The following is a 13,594-nucleotide window of genomic DNA, read 5'->3' on the forward strand; positions in this document are numbered from 1 at the left end:
AGTATAGTAGGGAGAGCATGCTTGCCTAATTAGTGCAGTGCGGGGGATTTAATAGCCTCTGGGAAGGGACATGGGACTGTGGTGATAGCAGGATAGTAGGGAGAATGTGCCCATAGTAGCGTGGGGATAATAGCCTCTGGAAGCGGACTGGCGGCTTGTGGATAGCAAGGTATAGTAGGGAGAGATGGTGCCTATAGTAGCAGTGGGGGATAATAGACTCTGGGAAGGCGACTGGGCTGTGGATTAGCAGGTATAGTAGCGGAGAGATGCTGCCCGTTAGTAGCAGTGGGGGGCATAATAGCCTCTGCGGAAGGGACTGGGCGCGGTGGCGATAGCAGTATAGTAGGGAGAGATGCGTGCCTATTAGTAGCCAGTGGAGCGGCATTAATAGCCTCTGGGAAGGACTGGGCTTTGGATTTTTAAGGCAAAGGATTATAGGTTAAAGGGGGAGAGATGGTGCGCCTATATACAGTGCAGGCGGATAATAGCCTCTGGGAAGGGACTTGGGCTGTGGAGATAGCAGGATAGTAAGGAAGAGATGGTTGCTATTAGTAGCAGTGGGGGATAATAGCCTCTGGGAAGGACTGGGCTGTGGGGATAGCACGGTATAGTAGGAAGAGAATGGTTGCCTTATAGCTAGCAGGGAGGGGATAATAGCCTCTGGAAGACTGGCTGTTGGATAGCAGGTTATAGTAGGAAGATGGCTGCCTTATAGTAGCAGTGGCGCGGGATAATAGCCTCTGGAAGCGCGACTGGGCTGTGGATAGCAAGGTATAGTAGGGAGAATGGTGCCATATAGTTAGCAGTGGGGGATAATAGCCTCTGGAAGGGACTGGGCTGTGCGGATAGCAAGGATATTATTATAGTAGGCGAAGAGGTGCTATAGTAGCAGTGGATAATAGCCTCGGGAAGACTGGGGCTGTGGACGATAGCAGGATTATAGTAGCGAGAGAGGGTGCCTATAGTAGCAGTGGGGGCATAATAGCCTACTGGGAAGGGGGACTGCGGCTGCTGTGGGATAGCAGGTATAGTAGGGAAGAGATGTGCCTATAGTAGCAGCTGGGGGGATAATAGCCTCTGCGAAGGCACTGGGCTGAGCAGGTATAGTAGGAGAGATAGTGCCTATATAGCAGTGGGGGATAATAGCCTCTGCGGAAGGGACGGGGCTGTGGATAGCAGGTTTATAGTTAGGGAGAGATGTGCGTATAGTAGCAGTGGGGGCATAATAGCCTCTGCGAAGGGCTGGGGCTGGGGATAGCAGGATAATAGTAGCGCGAGAGATGTTGCTATAGTAACAATGAGGGATAATAGCCTCTGGGAAAGGGAACTGGGGCTGATGGGCATAGCAGGTAATGAGGTAGGAGAGTTTGGTGCCTTGCGTAGAACAAAGTGAGCCCTGTGCTCTCAGAGTGGAAATGGTTAAACTATGGGTAAAGTTACCTGTTTCGTCGCTATGAATCTCATGGAACCCTGGAATGGGCCTGGTGCTCAGGTACCACACGGAGTGGAGCACGTCTGTGGCATGAATGCGATTATGGTCTGAGACAGAAGAGAATAAAGACATTTAGCGAAAGGATTAGTGCAGTGAAATTCACATACCAAGAGAAAGTATTTAATAAGGGCGGTGAGTACTGATACATATGGCCATTGGTTCATACTGGCTAAAGTGTCAGCGCCCCCCATGGGTAGGGGGAGAGATTGCTTACGGTGGCTAAAGTGTCAGCGCCCCCCATGGGTAGGGGGAGAGATTGCTTACGGTGGCTAAAGTGTCAGCGCCCCCCATGGGTAGGGGGAGAGATTGCTTACGGTGGCTAAAGTGTCAGCGCCCCCCATGGGTAGGGGGAGAGATTGCTTACGGTGGCTAAAAGTTGTCAGCAGCCCCCCCATGGGTAGCGGGGGAGAGATTGCTTACGGTGGCTAAAGTGTCAGCGCCCCCCATGGGTAGGGAGAGTATTGCTTACATGGGATATCCCGGTAGCCGCTTTCTAAGGCTCTGAAGAAGTTCTGGAACTCTCGCAGAGGGATTTTGAAAATCTCAAATAAACCCGTATCCTGAAACAGTGTGTAGGAGACCTAGAGACAGAGAGCGAGAGCGTCAGGAAGGGTAACGCGCAGTTACAGATAAACAGGAGCTAAAGCCCAGGGGCCCAAAGTCTTTGCCACAAATTTTCCAACTAAATTGAAAATTCTGAAATAAAAAAAGTGTTTAATAAAAGCTTAAAAACTTGTTCTCCTGTAACAGTACTAGGGGAACTTCCTGTGAGTGCTACTAGGGGAACTTCCTGTGAGTGGTACTAGGGGAACTTCCTGTGAGCGGTACTAGGGGAACTTCCTGTGAGCGGTATTATGGAAAGTTCCTTCCTGTGAGCGGTACTAGGGGAACTTCCTGTGAGCGGTATTATGGAAAGTTCCTTTCTGTGAGTGGTACTAGGGGAACTCCTCCTGGAGCGGTATTTATGAAAGCTTCCTTTCTGTGCATTGGTACTACTGGAACTTCCCTGTTAAGGCGGTACTAGGGAACTTCCTGTGAGGGGATACTAGGGCGAACTCCTTGTGAGCCGGTATTATGGAAAAGTTCCTTTCTGTGCAAGGTACTATGGAACTTCCTCGTGAAGTGGTACTAAGGACGGTTTCTTGTGAGTGGTACTGGGGGAACTTCCTGTGAGGGCTACTAGGGGGAACTTCCTGTGAGGGGTACTAGGGGGAACTTCCTGTGAGGGGTACTAGGGGAAACTTCCTGTGAGGGGTACTAGGGGAAGGTGTTTGTGAGTGGGTCTATGGGAACTTCCTGTGTGTGGGTCTGATTGTGGAAACTTTCCTGTGGTGGATCTATGGGAACTTCCTGGATGGACTATGGAACTTTCTGTGAGCCGGACACTATGGGAAGAGTGGCTACTATGGAATGTAGGACCCAAGGCTTAAGTACCCTATGGTGGTTATCCCCTACCTTTATGTTATCTGTGTCTGTAATAGGGCAGACCCCTACCACTCAGATTACAGTATTAGGCTACCCCCTAATAGGCTTTAGCCCAGGTTGACCACTCCCCTTGTGCAGCGACGATATAGTGATCTGCACAAGAAGTGTCTTCCTCTTTGGCTGCTACACCAGTTCTCTCAAAGGCTGCATGTCATCGCGGCCTGAGACACACAGCCAGGTATCAGTAAGCAGAACTGCCAGTTTGTTAAGTCGGGACAGGGCCCCCGTGAATGAGAACTATCCAGCACAGACAGGTTTACTATAGCACCCTCTAGGAGTGGTGAGATAGTCAGCATTATTTGTAAGGCAGTTAATTGCACCCAACAGGCAGTTGCTAAAAGTTTAGTCCACCCCGCTCTGTAGGCGTTCTTTAGGACCGGTTTATATAGACGGCCAGTACCGAGTTTACGAGCTCTCCCCTGACCACAGTTCGCCGGAACACTCCCTTCTGAAAAGGTCTATATCTCAGTGTCAACTAATCCTCTGTGCATCCTCACAAGTGGGTTATTCTGTCCTAAGCGGTCCCTTTGTATTATCCACGGTGACCCACACATTCGTATACTGCTGTGTCTGTGAGTATAAACCCTGCTGCATATTCATGCTGCTTTGTCTAATAAACTGTACCATAGTGGTAGGTCAACTACACCCTCAGCTCCATCTAATTTCTCCCATATAGGCGGCAGCCTCACCCCTTTGTAATTAAGTGTCGCAACTGTTAACCCATGCTCATATTATCACTACTAGCCTGCGCTGTTTGGGTAAATTGCGCAGAAAGCACAGAACTTCTGTACAGGTAACACTTCCTGTGAGCCGGCACTCATGGCGACGTAGGAAGCGTACTTCGGAACTCCTCGTGAGCGGTGCACTATCGGCGAAGAGTCGTACTATGGAACTCCTGTGAGCGGCACTATGGGAAGATCCGCGCTACTATGGCGAACTTTCCTGTCGAGCGGCACTATGGGAAGGAGTGGGTTTACTTATGCGGAACTTACCTGTGAGCGGCACATGCGGAACGGAGTGGTACTATGCGAACTCTGTGAGCGGCACTATGGGAACTTCACCTTCGAGCGCACTACGAAGACTTTCCTAGCCCACCGCCAGGTTGTTTCCCGTCGGACCAGCATTCCCAATGTGCCAATATTATTACATTATCATGTGATTTTCATCACTGTTCCCTTTCCATTTAACCCTCTCACTTCTTGCGCCACTTTCAACAACAACACCCCAATTCCTTTTGGCCCCCATCTCCTAATGATCTGTATTATACTTTGACTGCGCTGCTTTAGCCAGGGCAAGTGTCGCCCGCGCGCACTACGCTGCACACTCCCACTCGCCGGGCGCACTACGCTGCACACTCCCACTCGCCGGGCGCACTACGCTGCACACTCCACTCGCCGGGCGCACTACGCTGCACACTCCCACTCGCCGGGCGCACTACGCTGCACACTCCCACTCGCGGCGCACTACGCTGCACACTCCACTCGCCGGGCGCACTACGCTGCACACTCCCACTCGCCGGCGCACTACGCTGCACACTCCCACTCGCCGGGCGCACTACGCTGCACACTCCCACTCGCCGGGCGCACTACGCTGCACACTCCCACTCGCCAGGCGCACTACGCTGCACACTCCCACTCGCCAGGCGCACTACCGCTGCACACTCCCACTCGCCGGCGCACTACGCTGCACACTCACCGGGCGCACTACGCTGCACACTCCCACTCGCCAGGCCTCGCACTACGCTGCACACTCCCAATCGCCAGGCGCACTACGCTGCACACTCCCACTCGCCGGGCGCACTACGCTGCACGCACTACGCTGCACACTCCCACTCGCCAGGCGCACTACGCTGCACACTCCCACTCGCCGGGCGCACTACGCTGCACACTCCCACTCGCCGGGCGCACTACGCTGCACACTCCCTCGCCGGGCGCACTACGCTGCACACTCACACTCGCCGGGCGCACTACGCTGCACACTCCCACTCGCCGGGCGCACTACGCTGCACACTCCCACTCGCCACGCACTACGCTTCGCCGGGCGCACTACGCTGCACACTCCACTCGCCGGGCGCACTACGCTGCACACTCCCACTCGCCGGGCGCACTACGCTGCACACTCCCACTCGCCGGGCGCACTACGCTGCACACTCCCACTCGCCGGGCGCACTACGCTGCACACTCCCACTCGCCGGGCGCACTACGCTGCACACTCCCACTCGCCGGGCGCACTACGCTGCACACTCCCACTCGCCGGGCGCACTACGCTGCACACTCCCACTCGCCGGGCGCACTACGCTGCACACTCCCACTCGCCGGGCGCACTACGCTGCACACTCCCACTCGCCGGGCGCACTACGCTGCACACTCCCACTCGCCGGGCGCACTACGCTGCACACTCCCACTCGCCGGGCGCACTACGCTGCACACTCCCACTCGCCGGCGCACTACGCTGCACACTCCCACTCGCCGGCGCACTACGCTGCACACTCCACTCGCACGCACTACGCTGCACACTCCCACTCGCCGGGCGCACTACGCTGCACACTCCCACTCGCCGGGCGCACTACGCTGCACTCTCCCACTCGCCGGGCGCACTACGCTGCCACACTCACTAGCACACTCCCACTCGCCGGGCGCACTACGCTGCACACTCCCACTCGCCGGGCGCACTACGCTGCACACTCCCACTCGCCGGGCGCACTACGCTGCACACTCCCACTCGCCAGGCGCACTACGCTGCACACTCCCACTCGCCAGCGCTGCACACACACTACGCTGCAGGCGCACTACGCTGCACACTCACACTCGCCCGGCGCACTACGCTGCACACTCCCACTCGCCAGGCGCACTACGCTGCACACTCCACTCGCCGGGCGCACTACGCTGCACACTCCCACTCCCGGGCGCACTACGCTGCACACTCCCACTCGCCGGGCGCACTACGCTGCACCACTCCACTCGCCGGGCGCACTACGCTGCACACTCCCACTCGCCGGCGCACTACGCTGCACACTCCCACTCGCCGGGCGCACTACGCTGCACACTCCCACTCGCCGGGCGCACTACGCTGCACACTCCCACTCGCCGGGCGGCTGCGCACTACGCTGCACACTCCCACTCGCCGGGCGCACTACGCTGCACACTCCCACTCGCCGGGCGCACTACGCTGCACACTCCCACTCGCCGGGCGCACTACGCTGCACACTCCCACTCGCCGGGCGCACTACGCTGCACACTCCACTCGCACTACGCTGCACACTACGCTGCACACTGCCGGCGCACTACGCTGCACACTCCCACTCGCCGGGCGCACTACGCTGCACACTCCCACTCGCCGGGCGCACTACGCTGCACACTCCCACTCGCCGGGCGCACTACGCTGCACACTCCCACTCCGGGCGCACTACGCTGCACACTCCCACTCGCCGGGCGCACTACGCTGCACACTCCCACTCGCCGGGCGCACTACGCTGCACACTCCCACTCGCCGGGCGCACTACGCTGCACACTCCACTCGCCGGGCGCACTACGCTGCACACTCCCACTCGCCGGGCGCACTACGCTGCACACTCCACTCGCCGGGCGCACTACGCTGCACACTCCCACTCGCCGGGCGCACTACGCTGCACACTCCCACTCGCACTACGCTGCACACCGCCAGGCGCACTACGCTGCACACTCCCACTCGCCAGGCGCACTACGCTGCACACTCCCACTCGCCGGGCGCACTACGCTGCACACTCCCACTCGCCGGGCGCACTACGCTGCACACTCCCACTCGCCAGGCGCACTACGCTGCACACTCCACTCGCCAGGCGCACTACGCTGCACACTCCCACTCGCCGGGCGCACTACGCTGCACACTCCCACTCGCCGGGCGCACTACGCTGCCACTCCGCACTACGCTGCACACTCGGCGCACTACGCTGCACCACTCCGGGGGCGCACTACGCTGCACACTCCCACTCGCCGGGCGCACTACGCTGCACACTCCCACTCGCCGGGCGCACTACGCTGCACACTCCCACTCGCCGGGCGCACTACGCTGCACACTCCCACTCGCCGGGCGCACTACGCTGCACACTCCCACTCGCCGGGCGCACTACGCTGCACACTCCCACTCGCCGGGCGCACTACGCTGCACACTCCCACTCGCCGGGCGCACTACGCTGCACACTCCCACTCGCCGGCGCACTACGCTGCACACTCCCACTCGCCGGCGCACTACGCTGCACACTCCCACTCGCCGGGCACACTACGCTGCACACTCCCACTCGCCGGGCACACTACGCTGCACACTCCCACTCGCCAGGCGCACTACGCTGCACACTCCCACTCGCCGGGCGCACTACGCTGCACACTCCCACTCGCCGGGCGCACTACGCTGCACACTCCCACTCGCCGGGCGCACTACGCTGCACACTCCCACTCGCCGGGCGCACTACGCTGCACACTCCCACTCGCCGGGCGCACTACGCTGCACACTCCCACTCGCCGGGCGCACTACGCTGCACACTCCCACTCGCCGGGCGCACTACGCTGCACACTCCCACTCGCCGGGCGCACTACGCTGCACACTCCCACTCGCCAGGCGCACTACGCTGCACACTCCCACTCGCCGGGCGCACTACGCTGCACACTCCCACTCGCCGGGCGCACTACGCTGCACACTCCCACTCGCCGGGCGCACTACGCTGCACACTCCCACTCGCCAGGCGCACTACGCTGCACACTCCCACTCGCCGGGCGCACTACGCTGCACACTCCCACTCGCCGGGCGCACTACGCTGCACACTCCCACTCGCCGGGCGCACTACGCTGCACACTCCCACTCGCCGGGCGCACTACGCTGCACACTCCCACTCGCCGGGCGCACTACGCTGCACACTACGCTGCACACTCCCACTCGCCGGGCACACTCACACTCTGCACACCCACTCGCCGGGCGCTACGCTGCACACTCCCACTCGCCAGGCACACTACGCGGCGCACTACGCTGCACACTCCCACTCGCCGGGCACTACGCTGCCACACTCCCACTCGCCGGGCGCACTACGCTGCACACTCCCACTCGCCGGGCGCACTACGCTGCACACTCCCACTCGCCGGGCGCACTACGCTGCACACTCCCACTCGCCGGGCGCACTGCACACTCCCACTCGCCGGGCGCACTACGCTGCACACTCCCACTCGCCGGGCGCACTACGCTGCACACTCCCACTCGCCGGGCGCACTACGCTGCACACTCCCACTCGCGGGCGCACTACGCTGCACACTCCCACTCGCCGGGCGCACTACGCTGCACACTCCCACACTACGCTGCACACTCCCACTCGCCGGGCGCACTACGCTGGGCACTACGCTGCACACTCCCACTCGCCGGGCGCACTACGCTGCACACTCCCACTCGCCGGGCGCACTACGCTGCACACTCCCACTCGCCGGGCGCACTACGCTGCACACTCCCACTCGCCGGGCGCACTACGCTGCACACTCCCACTCGCCAGGCGCACTACGCTGCACACTCCCACTCGCCGGCGCGCACTACGCTGCACACTCCCACTCGCCGCACTACGCTGCACACTCCCACTCGCCGGGCGCACTACGCTGCACACTCCCACTCGCCGGGCGCACTACGCTGCACACTCCCACTCGCCGCGGCGCACTACGCTGCACACTCCCACTCGCCGGGCGCACTACGCTGCACACTCCCACTCGCCGGCTGCAGCGCACTACGCTGCACACTCCACTCGCCGGGCACACTACGCTGCACACTCCCACTCGCCAGGCGCACTACGCTGCACACTCCCACTCGCCAGGCGCACTACGCTGCACACTCCCACTCGCCAGGCGCACTACGCTGCACACTCCCACTCGCCGAGCGCACTACGCTGCACACTTCCACTCGCCAGGCGCACTATGCTGCACACTCACACTCGCCGGGCGCACTACGCTGCACACTCACACTCGCCGCTGTATAACAATAAACAGACAGGGCAGTTATTCCCCCACCCCCCCACCTCGGGGCAGAATGAGGCTGAGACTCAGGAAGGGACAGTTCCTGAATTGCTCTGGAGCAGTGACAAGTTGGAGACATTATTGTGTCACGGGGGGAACAGATGGTTCCACTTTGTCCCTATACAGGAAGGGGAGTTCAGCCTTTATTATCCTCAGGAAATCCCCAGGATGCTGTGCGACGCTAACGAGCCACACACCCGGCGTAATTAACTCGCTTGCCTGAGGGAAAGGCTCACGGATTGGCTATTGTGGGGCCCCGACATTGTATCACATACAGATCTGCCCTTCCCAGAATCCCACACGTCTGAACCTGTTTGCCAGGCACATTCTGCAATCTGATTGGTCAAAATGGACCCCCACCTGACCTGTTGGGACAGTATAACTGGGGCATTTATGGACAGAGCAGCTGCTCCTCAGATTGGCCCCAAGCTCTCAGGGGGCCACACATGGAAGCGGCCAATGGCTGCACTCAGAGACCCAGAGGGGAGATTTTCTGGGCGGCGGCAGGGAATCCATCTTTATAAATGAATCCCACTTCATCTTAACGAGCGGCTCCAAATTAACGAGCCATTATTTCTGCTTCTTCTATTTTCTGCACCGAGCAGATCTGTCCCATTATTCTGGCGGGTATCCTGGAGGGACCTCGGATTAGTCACGGGGTAATTTGGGAGCTACGTGTTGGCACGGGGCCCCGCGGCTCCTGCGCCCGCATTACGCCATCTTTTATAGAGAGATGGGGAAAAAAAAGATCCCGGTGACGGTGCCAAAAAGGGTTAGTCACGCTGAGAGCCATCACGCTGATCCGGAGGGAATCGATCCGGGCGGCTCTGTCTGCAGCCCATAACTCTAGCACCACCGACGCCCGGCAGCTGGCCTATAGAGTACAGGAGCAAAGGTGCAACATCTATTTCTCTCCCTTCTGCCCCTGAGAGAAATCTGCCCTGTACTTGGCACTTGGGTGGGGGGGTCAAATGATTCCATGTACTGATCCAAATCACAAGGTTCTGCTTCAGGGGGGGCACATGATCCGCCTTTATTATTTCACTATTTACCAGTCTATGGGGGGGGGGCAATTCCGGGCATATTGCTGCCCCATGTGTTATTATCACCCCAATGTCTTACTATGTGGAAGGAAGAGGCAGATGTGCTAAAAATGGGTGCAATCCAGGTGGGGGGCATGTATGCTTAACCCCCTCCTCATCCCCATTTCTACACTCCCATACCCGGGGGGGTACCAGTAACTGGTGGGGGGGGGACATGCCAACGTACTAGTATGGGGCCCCTTAATTACTGACCCCCCGTCTGCCAACAAGGATCTCACTGCCGCCATCAGGGGGGTACAGGGGGTACTGCAGTCATGGCCCGCATGGGCAGAGGGGTACAAGAGGGATTTGTGGGCACAGAGGTGGGGCTTGCATGAGAGTGGGCAGGGTTTGGACAGACAATGGGTGGGTTCTTATTATAATGGGCGTTACTCTGGGCATGGCCATGGCGATACCAGGTGTTGGAAACCCATTTCCCCCTGCACAGCAGCCCGACCCAAGGGATGTTTGTTTGCCCCTGCCCCACCCAAGGGCTGTTTGTTTGCCCCTGCCCCACCCAAGGGCTGTTTGTTTGCCCCTGCGCCGCTGCCCCACCCAAGGGATGTTTGTTTGCCCCTGTGCCACTGCCCCACCCAAGGGATGTTTGTTTGCCCCTGCGCCGCTGCCCCACCCAAGGGATGTTTGTTTGCCCCTGCGCCGCTGCCCCACCCAAGGGATGTTTGTTTGCCCCTGTGCCACTGCCCCACCCAAGGGATGTTTGTTTGCCCCTGCGCCGCTGCCCCACCCAAGGGATGTTTGTTTGCCCCTGCGCCGCTGCCCCACCCAAGGGATGTTTGTTTGCCCCTGCGCCGCTGCCCCACCCAAGGGATGTTTGTTTGCCCCTGCCCCACCCAAGGGATGTTTGTTTGCCCCTGCCCCACCCAAGGGATGCTTGTTTGCCCCTGCGCCGCTGCCCCACCCAAGGGATGTTAGTTTGCCCCTGTGCCGCCGCTGCCCCACCCAAGGGATGTTAGTTTGCCCCTGTGCCGCTGCTGTCCCACCCAAGGGATGTTAGTTTGCCCCTGTGCCGCCGCTGCCCCACCCAAGGGATGTTTGTTTGCCCCTGTGCCGCTGCCCCACCCAAGGGATGTTTGTTTGCCCCTGCCCAAAGCCCCACCCAAGGGATGTTTGTTTGCCCCTGCCCACAGCCCCACCCAAGGGATGTTTGTTTGCCCCTGCGCCACTGCCCCACCCAAGGGATGTTTGTTTGCCCCTGCCCACAGCCCCACCCAAGGGATGTTTGTTTGCCCCTGCCCACAGCCCCACCCAAGGATGTTTGTTTGCCCCTGCGCCGCTGCCCCACCCAAGGGATGTTTGTTTGCCCCTGCCCACAGCCCCACCCAAGGGATGTTTGTTTGCCCCTGCGCCGCTGCCCCACCCAAGGGATGTTTGTTTGCCCCTGCGCCATCACCTGAGACGCACAAGTCACAGAGGTAAAAGCAATGAATGTGGGGGTTTCGGGGTACCTGGCTGAGGATCCTCCCGGATTTCCCTCCCGTCCGTTCCACCAGATCAAATATTGGGAAGTTCCAATTGTCCAATCTGTCCAATAGCGAGTCCTGGTCCTCAATCAGCATCAGCTCCAGGGGGGACTCTTCCTTCATCTGTGGGTCACAAGGGGCCACAATGTTACACTGGGGGGGGGGGGTGTACCCCACTCCCTGATATATGGGGGGGATTTACCCCACTCCCTGATATATGGGGGGGATTTACCCCACTCCCTGATATATGGGGGGGATTTACCCCACTCCCTGATATATGGGGGGGGATTTACCCCACTCTCTGATATATGGGGGGGATTTACCCCACTCTCTGATATATGGGGGGGATTTACCCCACTCCCTGATATATGGGGGGGATTTACCCCACTCCCTGATATATGGGGGGGATTTACCCCACTCCCTGATTTTTGAGGGGTTGTACCCGACTCCCTGATATATGGGGAGATGTACCCCACTCCCTGATATCTGGGGGGATGTACCCCACTCCCTGATATATGGGGGGGATGTACCCCACTCCCTGATATATGGGGGGGATGTACCCCACTCCCTGATATATGGGGGGGGATTTACCCCACTCCCTGATATATGGGGGGGATTTACCCCACTCCCTGATTTTTGAGGGGGTTGTACCCCACTCCCTGATATCTGGGGGGGATGTACCCCACTCCCTGATATCTGGGGGGATGTACCCCACTCCCTGATATATGGGGGGGATGTACCCCACTCCCTGATATATGGGGGGGATGTACCCCACTCCCTGATATATGGGGGGATTTACCCCACTCCCTGATATATGGGGGGGATGTACCCCACTCCCTGATATATGGGGGGGATGTGCCCCACTCCCTGATATATGGGGGGTTGTACCCCACTCCCTGTTACACGGGGGATGTGCCCCACTCCCTGATATATGGGGTGTTGTACCCCACTCCCTGTTACACGGGGGGGATGTACCCCACTCCCTGATATATGGGGGGGATGTACCCCACTCCCTGATATATGGGGGGTTGTACCCCACTCCCTGTTACACAGGGGATGTGCCCCACTCCCTGATATATGGGGGGTTGTACCCCACTCCCTGTTACATGGGGGATGTTCCCCACTCCCTGATATATGAGGTGTTGTACCCCACTCCCTGATATATGGGGGGGATGTACCCCACTCCCTGATATATGGGGGGTTGTACCCCACTCCCTGTTACACGGGGGATGTGCCCCACTCCCTGATATATGGGGGGGATGTACCCCACTCTCTGATATATGGGGGGTTGTACCCCACTCCCTGTTACATGGGGGATGTTCCCCACTCCCTGATATATGAGGTGTTGTACCCCACTCCCTGATATATGGGGGGGATGTACCCCACTCCCTGATATATGGGGGGGTTGTACCCCACTCCCTGTTACATGGGGGATGTTCCCCACTCCCTGATATATGGGGTGTTGTACCCCACTTCCTGTTACATGGGGGATGTGCCCCACTCCCTGATATATGGGGGGTTGTACCCCACTTGCTGATACCTCGGATTCCCGGCCGGCCTGCCCCGGTTCTGTGTAAGGCTCGTGGGTTTCGGACACATTCCTGGTGTCTTTGTGCAGCCTGGTCTCCTGCGCCTTCTCCTTTAAATGCCCTGGTTCCTTCTGGCTGTTGCCCCCGGTGCCACTTTCAGCTTGGGGAGGAGAAGGGGCATTAGTGAAGCAAAGACACAATCACAGGGGGAGACCCAATTCCTGACAGAACCCGGCGCTGACAAAGGGATCCAGTTGGACCGGTTCCCACTGGTAAATAATGGGCAGTGAATGGGATAATGGGCATTCCCAGTACCTACCCGGGTTCCTAGCCTGATGCTCGGTGCCCGATTGGGAACTGGTGTCTGTCGCTTCCGTGTTGGAAAGATGCTTCAGAATTGGCCGCCCACAACTGGGGGGAAACAAAAGGAAGTGGTTTATAGTACATAAGGCACCCAGAGACCGGCACAGCGGCACCCAGGGGCAACTCAGCACCCAGGGAAGCA

At 59.1% G+C, this 13,594-nt stretch overlaps 1 protein-coding gene across 1 annotated transcript in view; it reads right to left on the reverse strand.

Moving 5' to 3' along the window:
• The window catches only part of pde3b (phosphodiesterase 3B), a 78,244-nt gene that overhangs the window by 19,182 nt on the left and 45,468 nt on the right, over positions 1 to 13,594 (reverse strand). Inside the window, exons 7-11 of the mRNA XM_031900378.1 lie at positions 13,409 to 13,500; positions 13,101 to 13,249; positions 11,546 to 11,683; positions 1,962 to 2,073; positions 1,441 to 1,539 (exon numbers count right to left, since the gene is read on the reverse strand). Of these exons, the coding sequence (XP_031756238.1) occupies positions 1,441 to 1,539; positions 1,962 to 2,073; positions 11,546 to 11,683; positions 13,101 to 13,249; positions 13,409 to 13,500 (590 nt within the window). The remainder of the gene's footprint in view (positions 1 to 1,440; positions 1,540 to 1,961; positions 2,074 to 11,545; positions 11,684 to 13,100; positions 13,250 to 13,408; positions 13,501 to 13,594) is intronic.

This window comes from Xenopus tropicalis, chromosome 4 (assembly GCF_000004195.4).
Source record: "Xenopus tropicalis strain Nigerian chromosome 4, UCB_Xtro_10.0, whole genome shotgun sequence".
Classification (NCBI taxonomy): domain Eukaryota; kingdom Metazoa; phylum Chordata; class Amphibia; order Anura; family Pipidae; genus Xenopus; species Xenopus tropicalis.